The following is a 25410-nucleotide window of genomic DNA, read 5'->3' as shown; positions in this document are numbered from 1 at the left end:
CACCTTCCAGAAACACTGACTTGCCCGAGATGAGAGTGAGAGGAAGGTTGCTCTGCCTGGGGCTGTAAAGCAATTGTTTTGAGACCAACGTAACACCCATGCCTTGCTGCACGGTAAGTATATAACGATAGGTCCATATACCCACATGTATATGCGTGAAGTGCTTTATAATATAATCGCTGACACAATTAAATGTGCAGCTCCTGTGGACTGTGTCTCGTTTGCTGCTTAATTATGTGAAAATGTACTTGGTAAATTGCTTGCTCTCACAAAATGCTCGATTAACTGTTGCAATGATCTAAGTTGAAACACTGTATTTGTGTCCTACTCTGGTTATTTCCTGTGCTGCAACACATTGATTTAAGCTTTTTGGCATGAGAGAACAAGATGCAGCTGCAAGATGTTGATATTAAAATGTTTTCTTCAGTTTTATTATTTTGCTAGTGGAAACTCAAAATACCAGAGCTCCTTGCTAATATTTGCTCAAGTCTTCTAAAAATTGCTGATTAATCTTGCCCTTCCTTTTTTTAAGGGTAACTTCTGTGAAGTTTGATGCTATGGATCGTTTTGCAAGTTGTGCTTTGCAACAGAGCAAAAATAGGGCAGAGCTAAGGAAGGAAATGTTTTTAATGTAGCCCCCAAAGTGTGTGGAGCTCAAAGTGTCAGGATACTGCAATGCACCTACATCACTTGCAAACAGCTCTCCAGATGAACATTTCTGATGAGCCTCCAAAACTATTGCTACCTAAGGAATTGATGATTGACCAGCAGCACTGGAGCAGAATGAAGGAATGCAGCTTTTTAGACTGCAGCAGTCCTATAATATACAAAGATGCAGCTAATCCTGAAAGTACATCATACCTGCTGCTTCAGAAATGATACTAAATATTCTGAGTTTTACTCTAACAACCTGCAGAGCCCCTAATACTCAGAGTGGAGTTTGAAATGGTGTCTTTTTAACAGCTTTGGGAAACAACCTTTTATCCCTGTATTTGTTCAAAATACCTCTCTCTAATGTTTCATCATTCTTTTTGTTAGAAGAGATGGTGCAGGAAGTGGGGCAACAGCATTTTCTGCAAACAGATCCCTGCTAAACATAGTACAGGGACAAAATAACTTTCCCAGGTCTAAGACAAAGTATTAAAATTAAAGCTGAGTAAAGCTATAAACAGTCCTCAAAGATTTCCTGAGCTAGAACTTTCCATACTCTTGGGCTGTGTGTAGCACAACTGTGTTGATGGCAGTGATGCTTTTTTGCATTCTTCTCTCTGAGTGCCAATGGGGAACCTGAGCAGCTTCATGATTTGCCCTGACTGGAATAGCTTTGCAGTACCTTGTTGGCCTTTGATGTTCCTTAAGGAGACAGAAGTAGATGGTATGGTGCTGGCTGTAGCCTCTAAAAATCACCTGACCCACAGCTGCCTTTCCAAGCAGTGTTGAAGTTATGTTTTGAGAACTCTGGAAAGAGGACGGTGTAGGAGGGCCAAGTTTTGCAGGTGGAGGAGAGACACGAACACTGACTTGCAGCTGTAGCTGTAAGGAAGAGTCTCCCCACTATGTTCAAGTGGGGGAGAGGGGAGGCCTTGGTGCAATTCTAGCTGTATTTCAGCTGCAGAAGGAAATAATTTATCGAACTGGCTCCCGCTTCAAATGGAATGACAGTACATGAAGTTGTGTGGCTCTGTTATCACCCATGGTTACGAAAGTTAAGTAGGACCTTATATCAATGAGAAATTATGCATAAAATATGGTTTAATATGACTTTGGTGCAATTGTGTCAGGTAGCATTGACCAACTTTGATGCTGTGTCTTCTAAACATTTGTTCAGTTGGCCCTATAAATAGTCTAAACTATTTTTTTTGCTTGTTCCTGTGTTTCTACCCTTTTCCTGTTCCTATTCTTGCTGTCTGAGGCTTCTAAGGGAGCCATGGGAAGCTAACATTCATACTCATTAGATTTGAAACATCCCTTCTAGAAATCACAGGCACTGCCATTAAATGGAAGATGAGGGGGGAATGGCGAAAAGTGGAAAAAGCAGGCAACTAAAAATATCATAAAGCTTGTGATCTTTTTTAATGATTATATTTGGCAATTCTGTAGAAATGGATCCAAGAGAAAACTATGATTCTCTGACTTTTAAAAAAGCATTTATCTGGAAATGTTTCAGTTTTCAACTAAGATCTGAGTGAAGAAAGTGGAAATACACTGATTTGTATTTTGACAGTTTAGAATAGCTTTTGTGCAATGCTTTTACAGTGTGTTCATTTAGAACGTGGACTTGCAAATTATGGGAATATTTTAAAGCACTTGGAATTCAGAATGACACGTAAACTGCAGTGACTTTATTTTTATCTTTGTTGGGTTTGTTGGCTAGTTTGCCTCTGAATTTGTATTTCTGTATATGTATATAAACATAATCCCATTAACATGTATAATAGTAGGAAGCTGGTAGGCAATGTGCTTACATATATATCAGCTTATTACTGAGCCATAATATGAAATATTTACTATCAATATTCATGTATAAACCTGATGTGCTGTGGATTCATGCTACTAGTAATAAGGCAAGAAACTGTTTATGCTGTGTGATACCGATAGCCAGATCAACAATGGGAATGAAAACTGGAATTGTTCTTCCATTTTAATTACAGCCTGACAAATGGTGCATTCATTTTTCATTGTTAATAAATGGCCCATATGGCATCCTTTGATCACATGCTCTACAGCTTCTGCAACAGTAAGGCACTTACTTTCTGGGAATACGGAACGTAACATTTGATCTGGCCTTTCTGATTAGAATATTCTCTTGAGCAAGAAAATGGAAACTACCAGGAGAAGGTACCTTAGGTAGCTCAGAGTTTTCCAGTCTGAAGGCTTGGTGCATGGTGCACCCACCTCAGAAGCAGAGCCAGAAGCTTCTTCACATTCCAAATCAAAGAACTGGAAGGGTTTTTCCCCACCAGCAAATTTCGTTCTTTCACAGAATATGTGAGAATGGTTTTTCCATGGTGCACAATCGAGATTCCAGGATGCCTGGCATGTAGGGACAGAAAAAAACTAACCAGATAGGAGGGCTTTATTTAGAAAGTAAAGCAAAGCAAACTTAGAATTTCTTTGTGTGTGAGAAATATGCATCACAAAAAACCTCACCAACCTCACCCCCCCTCCCCCTTGGAATAAAGGCAACCTATTTGCTTTTAGTCATGGTATTTATCATACCTTTTAGAAACAAAACTGAAATCCGTAGCCAGGACACCAGCTGGAGGCATTCAGGAATATCTCCATGGAAATACCATCTTGGAAAGCAAAGCTTGCTGAAGTTTGCTCGTTATTATCTGCAGAGCATTGCAGTCTGGGAGAAAACAGGACCTAGGTGACAACTAGTCTCCTGTTTTCTGCACCCGCATTCACAACAGATGGATGGGTGATAGGATCTCTTCAGAGCAGCTCATGCCCTCCCTTACAGTGTAGCTCTTGCAGCCACTTTGATCTAGGTGGGCTGTCATTGTTTGGGACCTTTCTGGGGTGTTCCTACCAGAAAAGGACAATGATTGTGCACAGCTCATACCTTTAATGTAAACTTAAATGTTTACAAAGCACGTGTGTATATACACTTCTATTTCCACAAACACAAGAGGTTTCCTCTCTCACAGTTTTCATGTGATCCTTCCAGGGGCAAGGAGATACAGGAAGAAAGCAGGAAGAATGAGAGGGGGAAAGCTTATTGGTCTTGCTTTGGGAAAGTTTCATCAGTAAGACAGCAACCTGTGGCCACCCGTCACTGCTGCAACACTGTCAGCACACCCAGAGTAGTTTCAGCTTCTGCTCTGGCAGTAGCAAATGGCAAAACTGCACAGTCAACCATTACCACATGTAAGCAAAGATTTGTGTCCCCTTAACCTTTTGCAAATGATGGGTACAATCTGATAGCTTAAACGCCAAGGCAGATGGTGCATTTCTGTACCATGCATCATTTTGTATGCATGATGAAATGTGGCTGGCTAAGTGTGTCCAGATGGGCATTGCTCCTTTGAAGAAGAAACCAATAAAATGTGGCAATTCGTGGGAATCTAGGCTAAAATAGGCTCTCACATGGAGAGCTAGAACAAGGCAGAAAGCTGCAAAAATTGTTCTCCACACAGGTAACTGAAGGGGGAGGGGAACCTTTCAAGTTTGTGTAATCAATTAATTTACTGTTTCATGGAACTCAAATATAAGACACTGTGAAAACAAGGAGTGATGTGAACTTTCAGCCAATACTCTGGTACTAGTATATAAAATGTTTCCCCAACATACCTGATTTCTCTTGGTTTTTTAGGAAGGTTTTTTTGAGAAAAATGCTCTTCGTGATGTTACAGGCATGTAATTTTCAGTTTAGACTACAAAGGAATTATATACTTACTTATATTTTGGGTTCCCTTTAGAGAGTTCTGCAATGTTTCATATATCCAGATGACCAGTACAGGTTTTATGTAATATGTAATTTGCCACATGGAATATATGCTGGTCACTATCTCTGTTCTTAGAGGAGATGGCAGCTAACAAAAACTATGTCTGACAGGCTGTTTCCTACTGTGTGGAATGATCTGTCATCTCCTCAGGTTCTTGTAAATTGCTGTAGCTCAAGATTAGGGTAAAATATTTAAAGTTATCAAAAGCAGCTTCAAAGCCTCTGACTTTCTAACATTAAAAGTGGTTTAGGGGCTTATAAGTTGATTCCCATAATCACCTTTGATATGTTTTTCTAGTCCATCTTCCTTAAATTAATAGAAATGTCTTTATTTAGTACAAGTAGAAAGGGCCTAACTTTGGCCACAAATAATTGCTGATCATGAACTTGCTGAAAGGTTATCTGAGAGGAGTAAAATCTGGAAGTGACTTGCTAAAATGATAAGATTGTCAGAGACAGTAACAGGTAAATGCCTCAACCTTTGTAATATAAATGATTACACTTGAAACTAAGCATGGATGGACAATGCATTTGTCTCAGCATAAGAACAGTGAGCACTTGCCCTGTGCAGAGCTGAGGGTTGGACTCAACAATTTTTGTGGGCCCCTTCCAACTCAGGATATTCTATGATTTTGTGACTTAATTATTTTCCAGAATCCATGACACAGGAAGCAGGAATTTCCTCAAGCATTCTATCACAGCAAATTAGGTTTTTATATTAAACATTCCTGCTTGGCCTGCAAACAAAACTTCATTCCTCTTGTCTTTGTTTAACATGGTGGACATCAAAGTTTAATATAAAAAAAAAGGAAATATTAAGTCAACTTCTTACCCCCCTTTTATCATGCAAGGCTCTGGCTAGGTGAAAGGACAAAGATATGATACATGGAAACATGAGTGTTTTGTGTTCAGGTTTATGTCACATGTTGGCTCCAGTATGTGGGCAGCACACTTTCCATCAGAGTGCCACAGAAATGCTATGAAGAACCTATATGGGCAGTGACTTCTACGTGAAAATAAAGGTAACACACTTGACTCAGTCAAGTCTGTGATATATTTAGATACCCACTGCAGCAATTTGCACCAACGCAAGCTCTGAGTTGCAGGTAATTCACGTGGCTGTGTCTCAGCAGTTAGTCCTTGCTTCATACTGCAGTTAAGTTGCACTGGCTTCCAGTTATTGCCTCTATATCTGGTATTTACATGGTCCCAGGAAAAGTCTTGGCTGTGTGAAGTTTTGGTAAAAGATGGTTAGATTTCTGAAAAGTAAAAGGGAAGTAACACTGACTAGTCTTTCTATCCAGGCTTTATTAATGATCATTTCCTTCTGTGGTTATTTGCATACACTTACAGAGCCCAGCAGAGCTATTTTCTTTGCTCTGGTTTTGCCTCATAAAATTCCAAAGTATAGAGCTGTCATTCCTGCTTGCCAGGGGTAAAACGGTGTGATGTAATCTAACTGTAGGCAAGGTGGCTTAATTAACACTTACAGTCTGTCTTTAATAGGTGGGTTTAGGATATGCAATTTTGTTTTCTAGTAACTTTCAATTTTTCTTTTACATCTTTCCTCTACCACTGTAGCAGTGCAAAAAAAAGCTCATGTGCTCTTTAGCTTTCATGTGACCATGCAGCTCCGCAGAGGGACAGGGAATGGTCTGTTCAAGAAAAGTCAGTGTATTTAGGGCAGGACTCTGCAAATTAACTGGAAGCCTTTTTTCTAAAGGCTGATTTATGCCAATAGGGAGATCCTCCTACAGTGTGGAGCAGCACTGTGCTGATCTCAACAGAGCTACTTTGTTTGGTGGGGATTAAAAATCTAGTCCCAAGTGTGTGTGATTCTCTTATGCTGTTGCAATTATCACTCCTGTGCCTGGGGAAGGTTGTGCCTCTGTCTCCTCCTCTTCTTTCTTTATGGCCTAGCAACCCTACAACACAGTATTGGTTTTTGGAAGGTCATCCTTTCTCACGTGGCCAACTGTGTTTGTGGCTTGATGTTGCTACTTATGCAAGCTTAGAAGCCACGAGAGAGGTAGCAGAGAGCACAGCAGCACTGGCTTTGCCTTACTGCCTCCAGTGGGACCCCAGGACCTGATTTGCCCAGCTCAGCCCATTCAGCGCTCACTCAGTTTGTCTACACATAGCAACAATGTGCTTTCCTCCCCAGAGCGAGGCACACTGAGTTGGTAGGAGTTACCCTGAGATGTGCTTCCCTGCTGGCAGTGGCTCATTGTGCTATATTGAACTGGTTTGCTTCTTACATATGGCAGCAGGAAAAGCCTGTCCCCATGCTGTTGCTCCTGCTCAGTTTATAATCTTAAAAGACATGGTCTGCTTGACTAGCACTCCTTCTGTGTTTGTAGGTTAGACAGAACTCCCTGCGGGTCAGCTTTATGTCTTCAGCTGTAAATGTAGGTCAGCTGGCTGCTGTGCAGAATGCTCCTTTATCCTTAAAAGCACAGATCCTCACACGCAACTTCACAGTACATTGCATTTGCTTGTCTTGTAAGAAAGCTCATTTTGCCAGTATAGCCAGTGATGCAGCTGCTCCCGTGACATCAGCAGTCCTGCCAGCATGGGAGCAAAGTATTATTCGGTCTAGGTGTAGCAGATGTGCAACGAGAGCAATTTCTACTGTTTCTGCCAGTTTTCTTTAGTAATGAGGGATTGATTTCAGGCCTGTTAAAGGAATTAATTATCATAGGGTGTGATAGTTGGTGCCCATAAATTAATGCAAGTCCTTCGGTTCTTCTGTGCCCAGTGTCTGTCTCTTCTGACGCTAAACCTAAGATTTGTTTATTCCCGCTTCCTAGAGAGTCCATCAGAGGTTTGGAGCCTAGGTGCAAAAGAGATTCTCCTGAGCTTGCAAGGAGCCAGTTGGGTTCAGTTACTCTGCTGTTTTCTTCATAGCACACATTTGGTTTACATATCCCTGCCTGCAGGCTCTAATCTTAGATGTGACACTTAATATGCTTTGAATTTTTTTAGCCCGGTTTCCTAGGAAGTTGAGGCTTATGCAATCCTTATGCAAAAGCAAAAGGCCCAAAAGGTTTCCCCAAAAAGACAGCAGAGACCAGTCAATGTGTTCATGAATTGGAAAGTTTATGTTGCAATATGTTGCATAGAGGAGAAGGTAGATGGTGCAGAGCTTCTGCTGGTCATGGCTGTAGGGAGACTTCAGCTGCTTGTAAAACCATGGCAGGGCATAGACTGGGGCTCTCAATGACCTCCAGAGGTCCCTTCCAACCTCAACCATTCTGTGATTCTGTTGTCCATGAAGCATTAACCCTACAACAAAATTCAGCAGAGGGGTACAACTCTCAAAGGCAAACAAGTTTATGACAAGTGTCTGCACTGAGAGGAAGGCTGTGGCACAGGATGGGGCAGTTCCATGGCTTGATTGGCATGCATATACTTGAGTCATCAGGTGTTGACAATCCTCCAGAGCCACTGGTGGTTGGTGGATATAGAAAGGAGTAAGGAGGAGAGATACACAGAAATACAGGACCCATTAGGTGGTCTGTGGGGAGATAAGAAGATGGTGCATCAGTGCACAGGATATTTCTAGACTTGGTTACTTCTCCTGGCAGGACACCTTGTCTGCAGTATCTAGAGAGAAAGAGATGTGGATGTGGCTGTGGTAGTTAATCAAAAAACGAGCGTGGTCCCTTTTATATATCTCACATTTGTTTTCAAACAATGTAAATTTGTGGAGACGCCATCAGTGTGGCCAGCAAAACAAACACAGCCTGTTTGTAATACAGCAATCCCTCTATTCAAATATAAAATAGTTTGGCAAATTTCTTTGGGCAGAATTGTCTTTTTAACAAGCGCAAACTTCTCAAAAAATGAAACTATATTTTCCCCAATACTGGAATTTCTTAAAAACTGACACTTGATATATTACTGTTTTATTGAAATTAATTTATTTGGCTACCATAAAGAGTAAAACAAATTCAGGAAAAACTAAGAAAAGTTTGGGGTTTTTTTTAAATGAAATGTTCTGAATTTTTTTGAGAAAATATCACTCTGTGTACAGTAGATTATTGAAATTATATGACATGAAGTCAAATCCCATTAAAAATTGCTTGCTTCCATTGCTTCAAGAGCAGAATGTTACTTTATCCTGCTCATGAATCTTCTGTTCACTGCCCTTTTTTTTAACCTCTACCTCCTCCTCCTTGAGCACAAAAAAGAAATGCAAAACTCTACGTAGTAAACTGAAATATCAAAATTCAACTGCAAAAATTGCTGCTAAATTGATGCCAATTTAATAAGCCACTTGCAAGGCCACTTAAGTTAAAAGAAAAGAAACTCTAAAGGGCGTCCTTAAGATCAGCCTGACCCTTTAGTGCTGAGGCAAGCTGTTCTTCCTGGAGGACACCCTCAAAATAAGACCAATAGCTAAACCTTTGAAAAAAACAACCTCAGACTTAGATGCAGAGTTTTACCTGACACCATTTGGTGGGGTGCCGCCAAAGCCAGTTGAGTTCATCACCCAGCAGGTACCCAGCCCCATGGGCAGGTATCAGTGACATTCTTTGGTCACTTACAAGGACAAGCGTCACTTAAGCTTCATCCAACTGTAAGTGAGTACATGGTGCTCACAGAGAAGTTAGTTACCATTTTTGTGCAGCAGAGAATCAGGCCCTTTGGAACTTCAACCAATTTTCTTTCACAAATGAGAATAAAATAGGGTTTCATAATGGAAATGATGTAGCATTAAATATGGATTGTCCCTTGCCTCCCCATAAGAAACAAAGGACATTTTTTTTATTTGACAATATATGTAAAAGTCCTGGGTTTTTTTCCCCATTTTCTTAACCTTAAATAGCAAATCTGCAAGAGTAACTCCATGTGTCTTAGCAGTCATTTCTGTCTGGTAAAGGAAGCATTGCTGCCCAAGAAAATGACAGGAAAAGTCTGATCAAGAACCAATGCTGAGAATATATAACCAGTCTGGAAGTGTGACAGGCTGCCCAGGCTGCAGAGGAAGGCAGAGACAAGCCCGTCCAGCTTGGCCCTGAGTCCCCCATCAAAAATTACTGGCAGGGTACATTGCAGCTTTCTTCTTTGATGTTCCTTGTTCTGCCAGCCAGGGATTTGCTTATCCCTTGTCCCTCTATGGTGCAGGAGGATGTGGTTTGCCAAGCTCATCAGCTTCCTCTGAAAAAAGCATTTCTGTTCTGGCCATGGCTAGATGCAGATAAAGATTTATCTGAGTTGACAGAACTCCAGAACTGGAGACATATTTTTGTGTCTTCAGGGAGATTCCCATGTACTGACTGTGGCCCAGCATGTGTCAGCTGGACTACATTCCCAAAATCTCTGGGAGAGAGAAGGAAATAGTACCCTTCTGAAGAGAGGATGTTTGGTTTTGCTTGCACAAGGACCAGTCAGGTGCAACACAAGAGCTGTACAGTGTATGTTCAGATCCTTATGAGCAATGAGATGTCAGGGGGTTCTTTCATTCAAAGGGTCTGCAGAAAAATATTCCTCTAAAAATGCTTGGCCAGAAACACATCTGCTATTAAAGTCTACAAAATAGATGTGAACAAGACTTCAAAAGGAGTTTTGATGGGACTAGGCAGATTCATAGCAGCAATCAGACTATGACCTAACCAAATTTTCTCTTTTTTTGCTCCTCCAGTAACTACCTGAGATTGATTGGCTTTCGTTATAGGAATCTATTTGGGCAGCAGTGGGGATGGGCAGGGAGCAGATGTTCAGTGAACAGCAGAATCAGGGAGGAAAAGGCTTTTTCCAGTGGCTGCTATAACATCTTGAATGGTGATAGGGAAGTTACCTTAGCTTTTATTGTTACCACAAATAGATATATATGGCAGGAATTGGGAGGGGGAAGGATCTCCCTGCTTTGCTGTCAGTTGAGGGTCGAGCTGCCAGCAGCGAATGCTGACAGTGGCTGTTTTAAATCAGACTCTGTCAAGGTTTTGAAGGTGGAGGGAATGTGCTTTTAGAGCCAGGGCAGTGACCTGGAAGGAAGTAGCAAAAGCACTGCTGACACACGAAACAGAAGATGGTTGCTGGGCCAGGGCTGTCTGGCTCAGCTGGAAGCGGGCACAGGAAGCAAACTATGTGTTTCTATGTGTTTCTTATAAGAGGATGAGGATGTTCTCTTCAGGCATTCGTGCCAGCTGAGCTGAAGCACAGGGAGGCAAGGCAGGTGCAGCTGGTTTTTGGAGTCCTCTCACCAAAGACTACAGTTTGGGAGGGACTTGTCTGTTTTGCCTCCTGCCACTGTGCTGGGAGGAGTTCCTTTCCTAGGCCACCTGGCTGCAGCCCATGGATATCGGCACCATGAGAGGATGTGGTTGTAGGGACACCCAAACTGCTTCCCTGAGGCTTTTTCTGGGTACCAGGAGCAGCACAACTGCCTTAGCTTCTCCCAGAATCTGGGCTAAGTTAGCCTGCCTTGCAACAAGACTGTGTTAGGTAGGGAGCAGTCTCTGGAGGCTGTGCTGCTGGTTGCACTTGGTTTACTCTAGCTGTCTCTGCCCAGCTCTGCATCCTGCTGTAGGGACAGCACTACAGAGGCTCTGCTGTCTGGCAGTCAGCACTGGGGTTGGAAGATAAGCAGATAAAAATAATCTTTACATGAAAGAGGGTAATCAATCACTGAAACGACTTATCAGTGCTTGTTGGGAACCCTTTACCACTTAAATTGCTAAATAAAGATGATGTATGTTTTTTTTTTAAATATAAAATTGATATGTATGAGTGAGTTCAGTGATATTGTCTAAACAAGAAGCCAGACTATGACCGATGATCTTTTCTGGCCTTATAAAAATGACTCTATACATAATTTATAGGGTTCTAATGAATATTAGAAGTACAGTATTAATTTTATCTTTAAATATGTATACTCATATGTGGATCCTTCTTCTTACACACACAAGTAGATTTAATAAGAAGTTGATTCTTCATAGCTAGTGACCTTCATTTATTCTGGCATAAAACAGATAATATTATTTCATAATATCCCTGTAGAATTAAGAATGGAAAGCTGAAGGGAAGTCTCAGAGTCCAGAACTGCTGAAAAACTGAGGACTCAATGTGAAAAAAATTCTGTCCTTAATATTAGCAGAGTTGAGCATGACCAAGAATAAATTGCAGTAAGATAAGGCATCAAATTTTGAGACTGGTCAAGTTGCCAAAATTCAGGAACACAATTTTGCATGGCCTTGGCTCTGCTGTATTTGCAGTCAAGGAAGTTTATGAACACCTTATTTACGATTAAATGTGTTGTCTTACTAGTAGCTGCCTCACATTGTATACCAAAGTAAAATACCTTTATCTGGAGCTCTGTAAATTAAATCAATACTTTACATTAGACTTTTTTCCAGTGGTTGTGAATTCCTTGGAGATGCTTTGCTTTATTAATAAGAAGAGTGTGTGCTCTGCCAGAAGCTGAGAAGAAATAGGTTATGATTTCCGGAGGGTAGGATTTCAAAAGCCTTTGCAGCTGCTAAGGTACAGTTTAAACCTTTTCTGCTTGGGCCTTGCAAGTGCTGTGCTTGCCAGGTTGGCTTCTGGCCTAAGAATGTCAGATATCAGCTCTTGCACATGAATCTTTTGCCTTGTGGTTTCCTGATGTGTCGACAGAGGGAACACACCACTCTGTCCTCTGATATTGGTACCAGCAAAGGTCCAAATATGCAAATTCAGGTCTATTGTAAACTTCTTGCGAAAACTCTTATAAACTCACTGGACTGAATTTTCAAGTGCTATAAGCATGAATTATTCTACTTAAATGATTTCCAATTACTTCAGGATTTAAGCCAGGCATAGATAAAGCCAGCAGTGTAGTGAAGTAAATTCAGAGAAATGAAGTTCTGTTATTTTTAATTTGGGCAACAGAGCTCTTCTTTTCTATCAAACAAAATACAATCCTCTCTTTAGTTGTTTCTGGGCATGCCTAGAAGCACTAATATTTTTGTAGCTTGGTTTTTAGCTTCTTTTCACCTCATATTCCCTCTGCTTAGAAGAAAAATGTACCCTTAGCCATGGCTTTTAAACTTGCAACCCTCTTCTTTGGCCTCACACTGGAAATGTTTTTATTGGATAAAATTTATCAGTGTCATAGTTTACAAACTTCATTTTGGTAGACTACAATCTCAAGCCTGGCATGACAGTATGTGCTCCATGGCCCTGTGCAGAGCCTATGGAGGGGATGCAAGGACAGCTGGTTCCAATTCATAGTAATCCTGAGATCGCAACAAAATATTGGCTACTCACAAAAGAGGGGATCCTACCAAGGAGGTTTTATTACTGATTGTTGTTGGTGTCTACCCAAGACTGAAGAGCTGGCTCTGAGGTAAGGTCCAAGAGTAGGTAGGATGGAAAGAGGGAAAAACCCTACCAAGAATCCCTTTGGGCAGTCCTCATGTCTTCTGAGATTCCTGTTTAGAGACTGAATTTTGCTGTATCTGTAAGTCAACACTGGGGTAAGAATTAATTTTTTTATCTATTTTCTCAGTGTGTTACAGGAAAAGCCAGCTTCATCTCCTTTATATGATTGTTTCTAGGGTGGTGAAGAAGCCTTTGGCATAAGAAGGATGATTTTCCAATTAAATACAAAGTCAGGTCATACCCCCATCTGTTTCTCAGCCGTCTGTTGGTCTGTACAGCAAGGTGCCAGGCAGTGTTGTCCAGTGCCTTGCTAGTAAAAAAAGTCAATCAAACTAGTTTCTGTGTGCTCCCTTTCTGAGAAGCTGCTTTAAATGCCTTCACTTAAACAAGGTCTTCTTGTGGAAATTGAAATGTGATGAACCTCTGTATAAAAGCCTGGATATAACTGTATCTTTCAGTGTGGTTTGTTGCAGACCAAATTAAATCACTGGAGGAACTCCAGCTCTCTTTCTGATAGTAATAGCTTAAAGATCATTGTTTTTACACTTGAATATAAGAAACACAACATTCTCAAAATGTTTGGCATTAATGGAAACATGCTCCCATTGAAGTAAATCAGAAAATGATCTTAATTTCAATGGAAACAAATATAAAATGCCATGCCAGAAAAGCCTTCCAGGCAAATTTTTAACTCTACAGAGGTTATTTTACCTTGTTAGACTAACTAAGTAAGTTTTTGTCTAACTTTAGTTAGACTTCTGGTTGGTAGAAATCCCCCAATAGTCAGTGAGAGTGACCATTTACAGAGAGCAAATCATTGTAGCCACTAGTGGTGCCCTTTTGAAAACAGGATTAACTACACTGTGAAGGTCTAGGTCTCTGTGTACTGACTGGGATTTTTACACTATTGACTACATGACTACAGTTACCTGTAGTTCACTCCAAATGTTTATTCTTTACCATGTGTGCTCAGGTGCTTACGAAAAGGGTTCAACTTAGTCAGTCCATCTCTGTCAAAATGTATGTATGCATATATAGTTGCAGCTCATACTAGAGGTGAAATTAATTTAAAAGAACTCAGATTACCCATTCTTTAAAAGCATTCATCTTGATCAGTTTGATCATGGCCAATTTTCTAGGCAACAAATGCAAATAATACTGTCATTTCTGTTTACCTTTCCCTCGCACATTGCCTTTGCTGTTCAGATATTTTTCTCTTCACTGGTTTTGTTTATTTGCTTTCTCCTCTGTATTCCCAGGAAGCTGTAAGCTCTTACAGTGCAGTGCTGGCTTAAAGCTTAGTGAAATCACATCTCAGATATGTTTGTCTCAAAGATCTGTGCTGTAGTGTTGTTACTCTCCCTAGTGCTAGCCGGAGCCACACACCTCAGGTCTTGCATATTGTTTTGAAAATACTGGAGCAGATTTAGTCTTTTAAGACATATTGTTCTTCCTTAATTTCTCGGATAACTTCTATCTCTGAAAATTGTGCTAATTTCTGTGCATTTAAACATTTGCTGTGGAGAGCAGCAGAAAGAAGCCATTTCCTGTAGTTATTTTGTCATTTCCATTCTAGTCAGGGCTATAAGTGGGTCAATCTCGATCAGCAAAAAAAGCCAATTGACAATCAACAAAACACTTTAAAAATTTGTGTTGATGTTGCAAATAATTCAAATAAGAGAGAAAAAAAAGTTTTATTACAATATACCCCAAATCTTCTTGACCAGTATATCCTTTCTTGTCAGGCATTATTGACTTTAAGTTACTTATAGACCTGAGTAACTTTCTCTAGTCAGAGACACGGTTTTTAATCTTCTTTTGTTTTTTACTCATCTGCTCTGCATGGAAAACCCATTATGCTTTGTTGAAAGCTAAGGCTATATCTGCGTGATACAGCGTTGGGATGTGTAAAGTTAGGAAGATTGTTCTGCACAGGGTACCCTGAGTGCCAGAGGAGTCATATAGCCACAGAGAATGATTCCAGTGTGTCCTGTTTTCCAGCTGGGCTGGCGGAAAAGCTGGCATATGTTGTACTGCAAGACAACCATCTTCTGGCTAAAACACAGCTCCCTTCCTCAGTACTGCTGTAGCCCTGGTGAAATGGCCAACGTGATTCGGAAAGGCTCAAGCTTTGTACTGGAATGACTTCCACAAACAGGAAGCCAACGCTCAAAGATGCACACTGATGCCCACACACCAGTTGCTAATTTGGGCACAGTAAACATCATCCTGACACATCTACTGTCTTTCCCTGCCACTCTTTCTGAAGGATGAGGACTGCAGTGCAGGTTTTATGGATGGTGTTTCTAACAGGCGAATCAAATGCTTCAAGCCTGCAGAAAAACTGCTCACATGCCTTTTTCGGTACTAAAATTTCTACATAGTCCTGACTGAAAAAAAAAAAAAATACATCAAGGTATAGTTCTGGAAATATATCTAGAGGAAGGCTCCAAGGGGAAGAGTCTATTAAGTTATTTTTATTCTTGTAATTAGATACCTGAGGAGGGAAGAAAATCTCTCTGCGGGAGAGTAAAGTGCTTACCCGTTAATGAAATGGAATCAATATCAAGAATGTTAAGTGACTACATTGTGTTCTCCATTAATTTGCTTTGCACTCATTTATCTTGAAACTCTTAAAAGAGCTGGTGGTTGAAAAGACATATCTCTTGAAAGCATAAGGATTTATTCTTGAAAAGTGTCTATTGTTAACAGTCTCGTGACAATCAGCTAATTGTATCGTTGGTAGCACTGGGGTCCCATTTATTTTTTTTTTTTTGTAATTCCAAGGTTTAGTTACTTTAGCTTCTATTTGTACTAGTCAATCTCTTTGGAGCTGGAATAATATTGCCTCTCTAAAAAGCTCTTTCAGGGAGAAAAGGGCTATAGGGAAAATGAGAGTGGTCTGTATTCTGGAGAGACATTTATCTCAGTCCTAAGGCTGGCACAGAACTTACAAATCTCCTAAAGCCTCCCTTTAAGCCTTCCCAGCAGGGTCCTGACTCTGAATGCTTCCAGGTGTGGGTTCCTTGTACAGGGCTGTGTTTTACTGCATAAGGCATTTCTAGAAGATGTGCCTAGAAAAGGAATCAGAAGAATTGATGTACAAAAGTAGCACCTTCCCCATTTGTTGTCTTTTTTAATCTCACCCCCAAAATCTTCCGGAAGTCAGGTGGGATATTTCACAGAATCACAGAATATGCTGAGTTAGAAGGGACCTACAAGAATCATCAAGTCTAAATCTTAGCCCTACACAGGACCATCCCCAAGAGTCACACCATGTGCCTGAAAGTATCATTCAGATGCTTCTTGAACTCTGTCAGTCTTGGTGCAGTGACCATTTCCCTGTGGAGCCTGTTCCAGTGCCCAACCACCCTCTGGGTGAAGAACCTTTTTCTAATATCCAACCTAAACCTCCCCTGACACAACTTCAGGTCATGGCCTCGGGTCCTGTCACTGGTTCACAGAGAAGAGATCAGTGTCTTCCCCTCCTCTTCCCCTCACAAGGAAGTTGTAACTGCAATGAGGTCTCCCCTCAGTCTCCTCTTCTCCAGACTGAACAGACCAAGTGACCTCAGCTACTCCCCACACAGCTTCCCCTCAAGGCCCTTCACCATCTTTGTTGCCCTCCTTTGGAAGCTAATTAATAGCTTAATATCTTTCTTATATTGCAGTGCCAAAAAACTGCACAAAATATTCAAGGTGAGGCCGCACAGTGCAGAGGAGAGCAGGACAATCCCCTCCCTCGACTGGCTGGCGATGCTTTGCCTGATGCCCCCAGGACACAGTTGGCCCTCCTGACTGCCAGGGCACTGCTGACTCATATTCAACTTGCTGTTGACCAGGACCTGCAGGTCCCTTTCCCGGCACTGCTCTCCAGCATCTCATTCCCCAGTCTGTGCATACATCCAGGGTTGCCTCATCCCAGGTGCAGAATCTGGCTCTTCCCCTTGTTGAACTTCATATGGTTGGTGATTGCCCAGTCCCCTAACTTGTTGAGGTTCCTCTGCAGGGCCTCCCTGCCTTTGAGAGAGTCAACAGGTCCTCCCAGTTTTGTGTCATGTGCAAACTTGCTTAGTATCCCTTCCGGTCCTGTGTCCAAGTCACTTATGAAGTTGCTGAAGAGCACAGGGCCTAAGATGGAGCCTTGTGGAACCCCACTAGTGACAGGTCACCAGTTTGATGTTATCTCATTCACTATTACCCTCTGTGCTCGACCCATGAGCCAATTGCTCACCCACCACACGACGTGTTTATCCAGCTGTGCGCAGGACATTTTGTCCAGAAGGATCCTGTGAGAGACAGTATCAAGAGCTTTACTGAAATCCAAAAAAATTATATCAACTGGCTTCCCTTGATCAGTCAGGTGGGTTACCTTGTCATAAAACAAAATCAGGTTGGATATGCAGGACTTTCCTCTCATGAAGCAGTGCTGGCTATGACCAATGACTCCCTTACCTTGCAGGTGTTTTTCAATACCTCCCAGAATAATCTTCTCCATAATTTTACAAGGCACTGAAGTGAGACTGACAGGCCAGCTTCCGTGGTCCTCCTTCTTGCCCTTCTTGAAAATCGGGACAACATTCACCATCTTCCAGTCAGCTCTGGGGTTGTGGGATGACATCAGCCAGCTCTTTGAGGATTCCTGGATGAACCCCATCAGGCCCCACAGATTTGTAGGGATTCAGCTTGAGCAGCAGATCCCACACAGTTTCAGGGTCGACTGGGAGTTGATCATTCTCACAGTCAAGATCCTCCAGCTCAGGGCACTGAGACCCAGAGAGACAGCCAAAATCTCTATAAAGATAGCTTAAAGTAAGCTATGATTGTGACCATGGCAAGCTAATGCCCAAGAGAAATGTCTAGTAAAATAAGAAAGGCACACATTTTACAGGTGAAAGGCAGCATCTTAAACAGAAAGCATTGTTCTCTTTTATATCCAGCACCTGAGCAGCCCCAACACTGACTGTATATTGGACCCAGCCCTCAGCTGGGAGCCAAGGGAATTTTCTTTTCTTTCTCTTCCACCCTGCTAAGTGAGCACTGAGCTCTGGGTGAGCAATAGCCCCCAGACTGACTTCCTAGTAAAGACTGTCTCTGGTGCACTGCAGGCTTCTGAGAGGAAAGCTTTATCCAGACTTTGTGCTAGGCATTTCTGAAGTGTTTCTGGTGGCTTGTCTCCTATGTCTTTTTATTCTGTTTCTCTACAGAGCTTTACTAGACTCTACAGGATCCAAAAAAGGATTTGCTTTTCCCCACCTCTTGGGATAAGGAGACAGGCCAGTAGTCTGCAGGCAGTTTTCCTTAACACTTATTGAAACCTTTCAGCTTCAACAGCTGCACATATGCCAATATTGAACCAGAAGTGCCAAACTAGTTTTTTACAGGTGCATAAATTAGATGCCTGAGGGTTTGCACATGTGCCCAATTTATTGCAGCTGACACTGTAACATATTAGCTTGAGCCATAGGCCCTTGTCCCATGCAAGACAGTGAGGTAAAATAAATCAGTGCAAAGCACTGATGCTCCTAAGATGGATTCATTCCAGCTAGCTGGAGATCAAGTAGTGCTAAAGTAGACTTCATGTACTGCAGGGCAGTACAAGCCCGTCCAAGACCTGAATATGTAAGTACTGAGCGATTATTTCAAAGATTTTACTATGTGAAGGGTTATAGCTCCTGGGAAGAGGCATTTGTACTCTTAAAGTCCCAGTACAATGTCATACCTTTCATAATTTTTCTTCCCTAGAATGAAGAGTGTGACAGAGCTCAGGGATATTTTCCCATTTCAGAGGTGTTTTGGAGTGGTTTAGTTATGCACTATCAGTGGTAGCCCATTAACCAAGACGGTTGCATGCACTGAGTTTCATCAAGATTTAATGACAAATGCCATGGGCTAATCACTATCTTGTTTCTGCTAATTGCTAACAATTATGTTTTCCACCATTACCCACTTGTGCACACCACCCACACTCCCAGAGGTGTGTACATCCCACTTGCCCACCCAAGGTGGCTTCCCCCATCTGTGGCACCTCCTCACTTCTTTTCATCTCACAAGGCTGATTTCCTTCCATGCCCCTACTCCTGCACTTTGGTCCTAGGCCCTCCTGTGGGTGCCTGTGCAAGGTGAGGCAGCAGTGGGAAATAGGGGATTGCTGCTCTGGGAGCTGTTGCCTGGGTGTTTGTGCTGGGCTGATTAACACAAAGCAGCTCCATGGTGTCTAGTGCAGACAGAGAACAGAAAGGAGGCAATTCCCAGAGCACAGTTTGACCCAGGAGATGTGGAAGTGTGTGCAAGGGAATTTGAAGAGACTGTGGTCAACATGGGTCTTCAGCCAGAGGGGCATCAGCCAGATGAGTAAGGTTGGCATTGCTTTTAAAATAATTTAGTCCTGAGGTGCTTACATTAGCATTCCTTTCTCCCTGAATGGTGTCAAAAGAAAGGAGACTTTTATTTAGCTTTTAAAAAAGGGATAGATCCTGAATATGGGAAAGGTTTTGGTGTGGAGGTCTTTTTTTTCCCTGTAGAAAATTCAAAGAGGATTTTCTGTGTTGGAAAATTGCAAATCATTGACTGAAGAATGACAAAGGGAAAACAAGGTGAAGATACATAACACTGGGTTGCCAAGAAACTTTCTGGCTTGCTGATTCTTTAAGTATCCCATTTGAAAGTAGCTCTGAAACAAGCTGTGGTTCTTTTTATGTTCTTGACTTACAGGGCAATTTAAACTATTCTGCAATCCATGATGTTGGTATGAATTAATGTGTTAGTTTTTTGTGCTAGAGAGAACTAGTGAAATTGCCTTTCTCTTTTATTTTTTTAATGTGGATGTCTTAGAAGATTCTCCAGTTCTTGTAAGTTCCAGAAGTTTGTGTGCTACTCTTCACTGAAATGAGGAATGTTAAGGCATAACCCACCTCAGAATGTGGTGCTCTCTAATCTCAGCTTCACTTCAATCAGAGTGAAATACATGTTGAACCACTTTGCTAAATTGCAGTGTTTATTATTTAGACCTGCAACATTAGTTCTGATGTTTTACAGTAGTAAGAGTCTCAGAATATCTGGTCAGCCTGAATAACTCATATCAATTACTAGCTGCTTTGTTTATTTGTGGAATCAGTTCGTGTAATTCATTGAGTATCTTTAAATGTTATGCACAAAGTTTGCTGCATTTTAGCTTTTGTCCTAAGAATTACAGCTGTATTTTGGGCTCTGACTCATGTAGAATCATTGTCAGCTGATGGGAAACAGAGTAGGAAAAAGGTGAAAAGACAAACTCTCTTTGTCATAACATAGCGAAGTGTAATTTCTTGGTAAAAGATAACACCTTTTGTTCTAGCAGCTCATCGGCAGTAGCAGTTTACCTTCTGCCCTAGAATATCTGATTTTGACCTCTTAGATCTATTTTATACTATTGTAGCTTTAAGATCCTTAAGAGCATTTTGATTTAGGCACAAATGCAGCAATGTGATTAAATACAGATTGATTTTAATCAGGATGAAGCCTCTACTTAAAGCTAATTATGTACCTAAATATGCTGCTGGAGATGAGTTTTCTACTGATTTATGCAAGCAGAAAATTGAGTCCAAAAATACACATGAAATAAGACAGGTATCTATTTCTTTTGAGATACCATATCCTATCTCCTCCTCTTTTTCCCATATCTCTGTACTAAAAGGCTGTCTTTTTTTGGATTTTCAAAGACTTGATAATGGTGTTTTCTGCAGCTATGCTGATGTCCCCAGATTTATGCCAATAAATCTAATCCATATGCTTTCCATCTTTCCTTAGCAGTCTCATTAGACCTACAGTAGCTGTTAAAGCAGTTTTGCTGCTAAAACTTCTCCTAAGCTTTTTTTTTTCCCTCTTTTCTGGAAAGATTGATGTCTCCAGAGACTATTAAGCTTTAAATCTTTGAGTTCCTTCAGCCTCATAATTAATGATGGTGGGGCACTTGCTGCTGTCACAGAGCATCTGCAGGATGTACCAGTCCTGCCTGAGCTCAGTGAACTCTCTGCTCACTCCTTTGTGAGTGCAGCTACCTCCTCTACTTCAAAGATGTGGAGTAAGAAGGGCAGGCCAAAGCTTCTGGGCTTTCATAGCACACTCTAATATTGGAACACTTTACCTGTTTTCTGCTGCTCTAGTGTTTTCCGAAGCTCGGGGCCTGACCCAGTGTGGGCAGTCTGGGACATCTGCTTAGGTGTGGCTAACTGGTACCATCTAAAATTAGATGGTACTTCCAGCCTGTTCCTGCCTAACACCCTTGTTCCTAGGATCCCCACCCTGTGGTCACCACTGCTGCCAGAAGGAAGAGGCCCTCTTGCTGGCACTTGCAGTAGAGCACCTGAACAAACCCAGGGAACAGTTTTTCTGTTCATTTCCAGGCATAGTGCTTTGCTGAGGATTTATCTGACTTCTTTGACTCCAAGTTAGGAAATAGCATCTTACTGTTATTACATAAGAAAGGAAGTCTTTCCCCATGCCAGGTCGACTTACAGTCCCTCACAATCTACATTTAGGGAGAAAACAAAAATAACCTGTGTCTAGAAGTCTAGTCGCCGAATTGTTGTAGTCAAGACAATTCACCTACCCCTTATCTTGAAGTCTATTGAAAACATACTGCTTTTCCTGATGAGCTAAGATAGTCAATGGCAAATAATAACCCAAAAAGCATAAATCCATAATAGGCACTCTGGCATACTGCTTGATACGTCATGGTGGGTGTGGTTATAATTCTATCCTAAGTCCTGGTGCTTTGTTGCCATGCCCTTGAGCTACTCCTTAATATTTGTGCAAAGAGGGCCTAAAACATGAACATGCCTAAAATATGAGCACACCAGAACATGTGTTGATAGCCAAGTGATTTGCACCAGTGGTACACACTTCACTGAGCCCTGAGTGAGTGTGGGCAGCTCAGTTTGGCTTTGTCTGATTCCAGTTTTTGCCTTCCCAAGGATGACACATCCCTGAAAGTGGGGTAGAGAGGCATGTTGCACCCTGGGGAGCCTGTGCAATGTGCACAGGAGAGAGGCTGCAACCCCTTTAGCAGAGTTACACTTGAGGACAGAAGTGTGTTTCCTTCCTGCACAGGTATGCCAGACAGCAGACAGGGGATCCCTTCTGAGTCATATGCAAAAAGAAGGCATAACCTGGTTTTGAGGGTGGAGATACCAAAGTGCAGGACAAGAGGCTCTGAAGTTGAAGTGTGGTGGGCTGGTAGGGTGTCCCCTGGCCCTTTCTCTGGAGCACTGACCCATAGCTGTGCAGCTCCTGGTGAACCAGCTTCCAGGGGTAGGAAGCAGGATGCAGACTATGGCAAAGGTTGCTAGTAAGAGAGCTGTAAAAAGAAAATGTGCAGAGTCCTTGAGGACAGTAGAGAGCAATTTTTAAAGAGGTCAAATGTGAGTCATAATGTTTTGCCTTGGAAACCTTCTATTCTCAGGAGCTGCTTTCATTCTGTGTCTTTAGAGAAACAACCCAGCATGCTGGGGCCTCAGTTTGGGTCAGGCTGTCTCAGTATCATGAGTGAAGAGTAATCATAAGATCCTGTCTCTTTAAAGTAGAACAGCCAGAAAATATTCTTGCTGAGCATTCTTGTTATCACAGAGGTTTACAATTTGTGGTATTTGTCTTTTAACCCTGAAAAAATGAGTGACAGCAAACTGTGTTCAGATGTGAGGGGAAGCTCTAATACACTGAAAGAACCCAATACTCAGAAAAAGCTCTCTGTGCATTCCAATATATAAATTTATCTATGTAAAAAAAGTCCAGGCTTATGCCCAGAATATGTATTTGGGAGTGTATAGGAGGGCGATAATACTCTAGTTTGAAAGGGAAGTAGGGAAGTTTTGAGGGGCAACGTTTTCTCCAGTATCCAAACCAAGAGCCACAGCAAGAGGACAATTCCCAGATCTGGTCCCATCTGTTTAGCAAGAACTCACCTGCTTAGGACTCAAGCATTAATTGATGCTGACTGACGCATTTATTTATGCAGTGGTGAAAACAGACATACAACTTTACCCTTTGGGACTAGACATTTGTCTAGGAAGCACATGGAGATGTGGACTCCTCTGCTCCAGAGCCACAGGGCAAGAAGAGAAATGCAGAGAATTGTTTCCTTTATTTTCAACTTTGTGGCAATGTACTTAGCAGCTCAACACTGAGGCAAAGAAGTCAGTCTTTGGCTGCTGCAGAGAAGAAGTGAATGGATCCGATAGCACAGCAATTCTTTGGTCCTCTTTTCTTTTTAAGCTATGCATGATGCATGGGTTACATTAGTATCCCTGCAACAGGAAGGACACGGATCATTAATGCACCAGTCCAGAGGAGACTTTGAGTGAATTCTTTATGCTTTCATTATGAATCACATTGTTTACCTTGCACACTGCCAACCTTGCCTGTAGCTCTTGTCCGTGCAGCACTCCCCATTTACAATAAGTAAGTTCTTCAGGCTCCAATGTCACGTTAGATACACCTCCTCTGCAAGGAAACCCTACCTCTTCGGGAAAATGTGCACTGATTAAAGCTGTCAGCACCCAGAAAGAGTTATACAGAGGAGCTTAACTTGGCACGTTCGAGCAGGTCACACTAATGTAATTGCTAGTGCTGACCCTCTGCCTTTGGGCGTGGAGCACAGTGTCTATGTCACCACTGCAGTACTGGAGAGGATGCCCTTCTCCTGGCTTACCTTTTGTTCAGTTCAGACAAAAGTGTGTTGTGTGTCAAACTTGAAGAGCATCTCAGACTTTAAACCATTTTTTTCACTTACCATGTGTTCTCTTTGCAAAACAGTAGCTGCACGAGACACAAAGAACTGTTGCTCAGGATGCCTGATTTGACAGTAAAAAGTTATGGATTAATAAATAGGTCAGGGACAGGCAGGATAAAAATACCAAAAAGTACCAGATGGATCATTGGTGGAGCACAGTGTGATCAAGGGTACATTTATTTGTGACAGACTATGCACACAGGAAAATCAGATGTTTCTACTTGTCTGAGTGGCAGTAAATTTGTGCAGTATTACTGAAGTCTGGGGTTGTACACGCACAAGTCCTGAAGATCAGACCTCTTTGCTAAGTGTGCTCTCTTTCTCGGCTAAGCTCCAGCCTATTTAGTGAGTTGATACCCCACTAGCAAAGCCTGCCCATCTTCCCAGCACATTCCCCTGAAAGTGAATAAAGAGGTGTTTTCCCCCTGCAATTGAGAGAACCTCCCCATGTGCCCCTGTCCCTTGTGACTGGGGTTGCATGGGAGTGGGAGGCAAGCCCTCTACAGTACTGCCACAGTGAAATGAAGGTGTTGTGCGCTGGAGTCAAACCACAGCTGCATTTAAAACTTGCCCTCAAGAAAAGATGAGGTCACTCTCACTAAGAATAAAACATTTTAATATAAACTTCCACCTTCATCTTTACTGCTTTTACAGGGAGGATCCAGCTGTTCAAGTGTGACTTTCTTCCCCTCTGTTAGCAATTTCAGGAAATCAAAATACGTGTTGGGAGAAGTGAAAGCTTACAGATTTGTGACCATCTGGGACTCATCTCCTGCCCAGTCTCCAGAGAGATCATGCTTTTCAGGGCCCTATGTACAGGCAGCCGTATTTGAGTAGCATTTCTTGTAGGCTGACCATTTCTTGAGAACTAGATTCCAAATGTCTCATGTAACTCCTACACATAGGTAAAAACAGCTGCAGAAAAACTAAGATTGACTTGGTCTATTTTTGCCCCAGAAGGTGTCACTGAAGAGCCAGGAAAGGTGCGAGTTTAGTAATAGTCTTAACTGGGGTCTTAACTGCAGCCTCGAGAGGTGGAGCCTGGAGAAGGTTAGAAGCAATTTGGAGTCAGAGATTCCTGTGGCTACTGGGGAATGAAGATCTGGAGAATTTTGCATCAGAGAATGAATACCCTGAAACTTGCAATGCTGTGTTATTCCTCAGCTAAGTCATGTTATGGTCTGTAGCAAAACTAAGTGATTCTTGGGGGGTGGTGGAAACGGGTTCATGAGTTTGGAGGTGCTTTTTTTATAACATACCTTTAAAGGAATGCACTTATGTTATTGCTCTTTGCTTCACAGCTGTTGTGTCAACATTACTTTGTAAAGCACAACTGTCATGCTTTTTTGTATATTCTAGGTCTTTAGGCCCTTTCTTACAGGCAGGAGGAAAAGCTGAGATTTTCTGTCCAATTGCTTTGCTATGATTTATTACACATTTTTGATAGATACAGAACTAGCACAGATTTGGCAGTGACATAAGAGGCCGCAAGGAGCTTGCAATGTGAATTCAACAAAAACCAACTAGTTATACACATCAGGCTGCTGTACTCTCCCTTTGGAAAAGGTAGTTTGATTTACTGTTTTAAGTCTTTCCTCTGATGTCGGGAATCTTACGACACTTGATCTGATACATAAAGCAGAAACATTTAAGATACCTGCCTCCATGATGGGCACTGGGAAGAAATTCCTCAGTAATGTGGCCGGAGTAGAAAACCCTTTCAACCAGATATTAAATACTCTGCTCTTAGCCAGTCTCTTAACTACTGAAAACCAGGCTGTGATTTGATGTGGGGGTAAGATTATCCTACACCAGCCTACTGTGG

At 41.8% G+C, this 25410-nt stretch overlaps 1 protein-coding gene across 4 annotated transcripts in view; it reads left to right on the top strand.

Annotated features, from left to right (window-relative positions):
- The window catches only part of OSBPL5 (oxysterol binding protein like 5), a 177753-nt gene continuing 152343 nt past the window's right edge, over positions 1-25410 (top strand). For all 4 annotated transcript variants that reach the window (XM_017813172.1, XM_017813166.1, XM_017813136.1 and 1 more), the window contains exon 1: positions 1-113. In XM_017813172.1, the coding sequence (XP_017668661.1) occupies positions 99-113 (15 nt within the window). In that variant the 5' untranslated portion in view covers positions 1-98. The remainder of the gene's footprint in view (positions 114-25410) is intronic.

The sequence above is a fragment of the Lepidothrix coronata genome, unplaced genomic scaffold (genome assembly GCF_001604755.1).
Source record: "Lepidothrix coronata isolate B3197 unplaced genomic scaffold, Lepidothrix_coronata-1.0 Scaffold1, whole genome shotgun sequence".
NCBI classification, from domain to species: domain Eukaryota; kingdom Metazoa; phylum Chordata; class Aves; order Passeriformes; family Pipridae; genus Lepidothrix; species Lepidothrix coronata.
The sequence above is the reverse complement of the archived record's forward strand: the minus strand, read 5'-3'. Positions and strand labels throughout refer to the sequence as shown.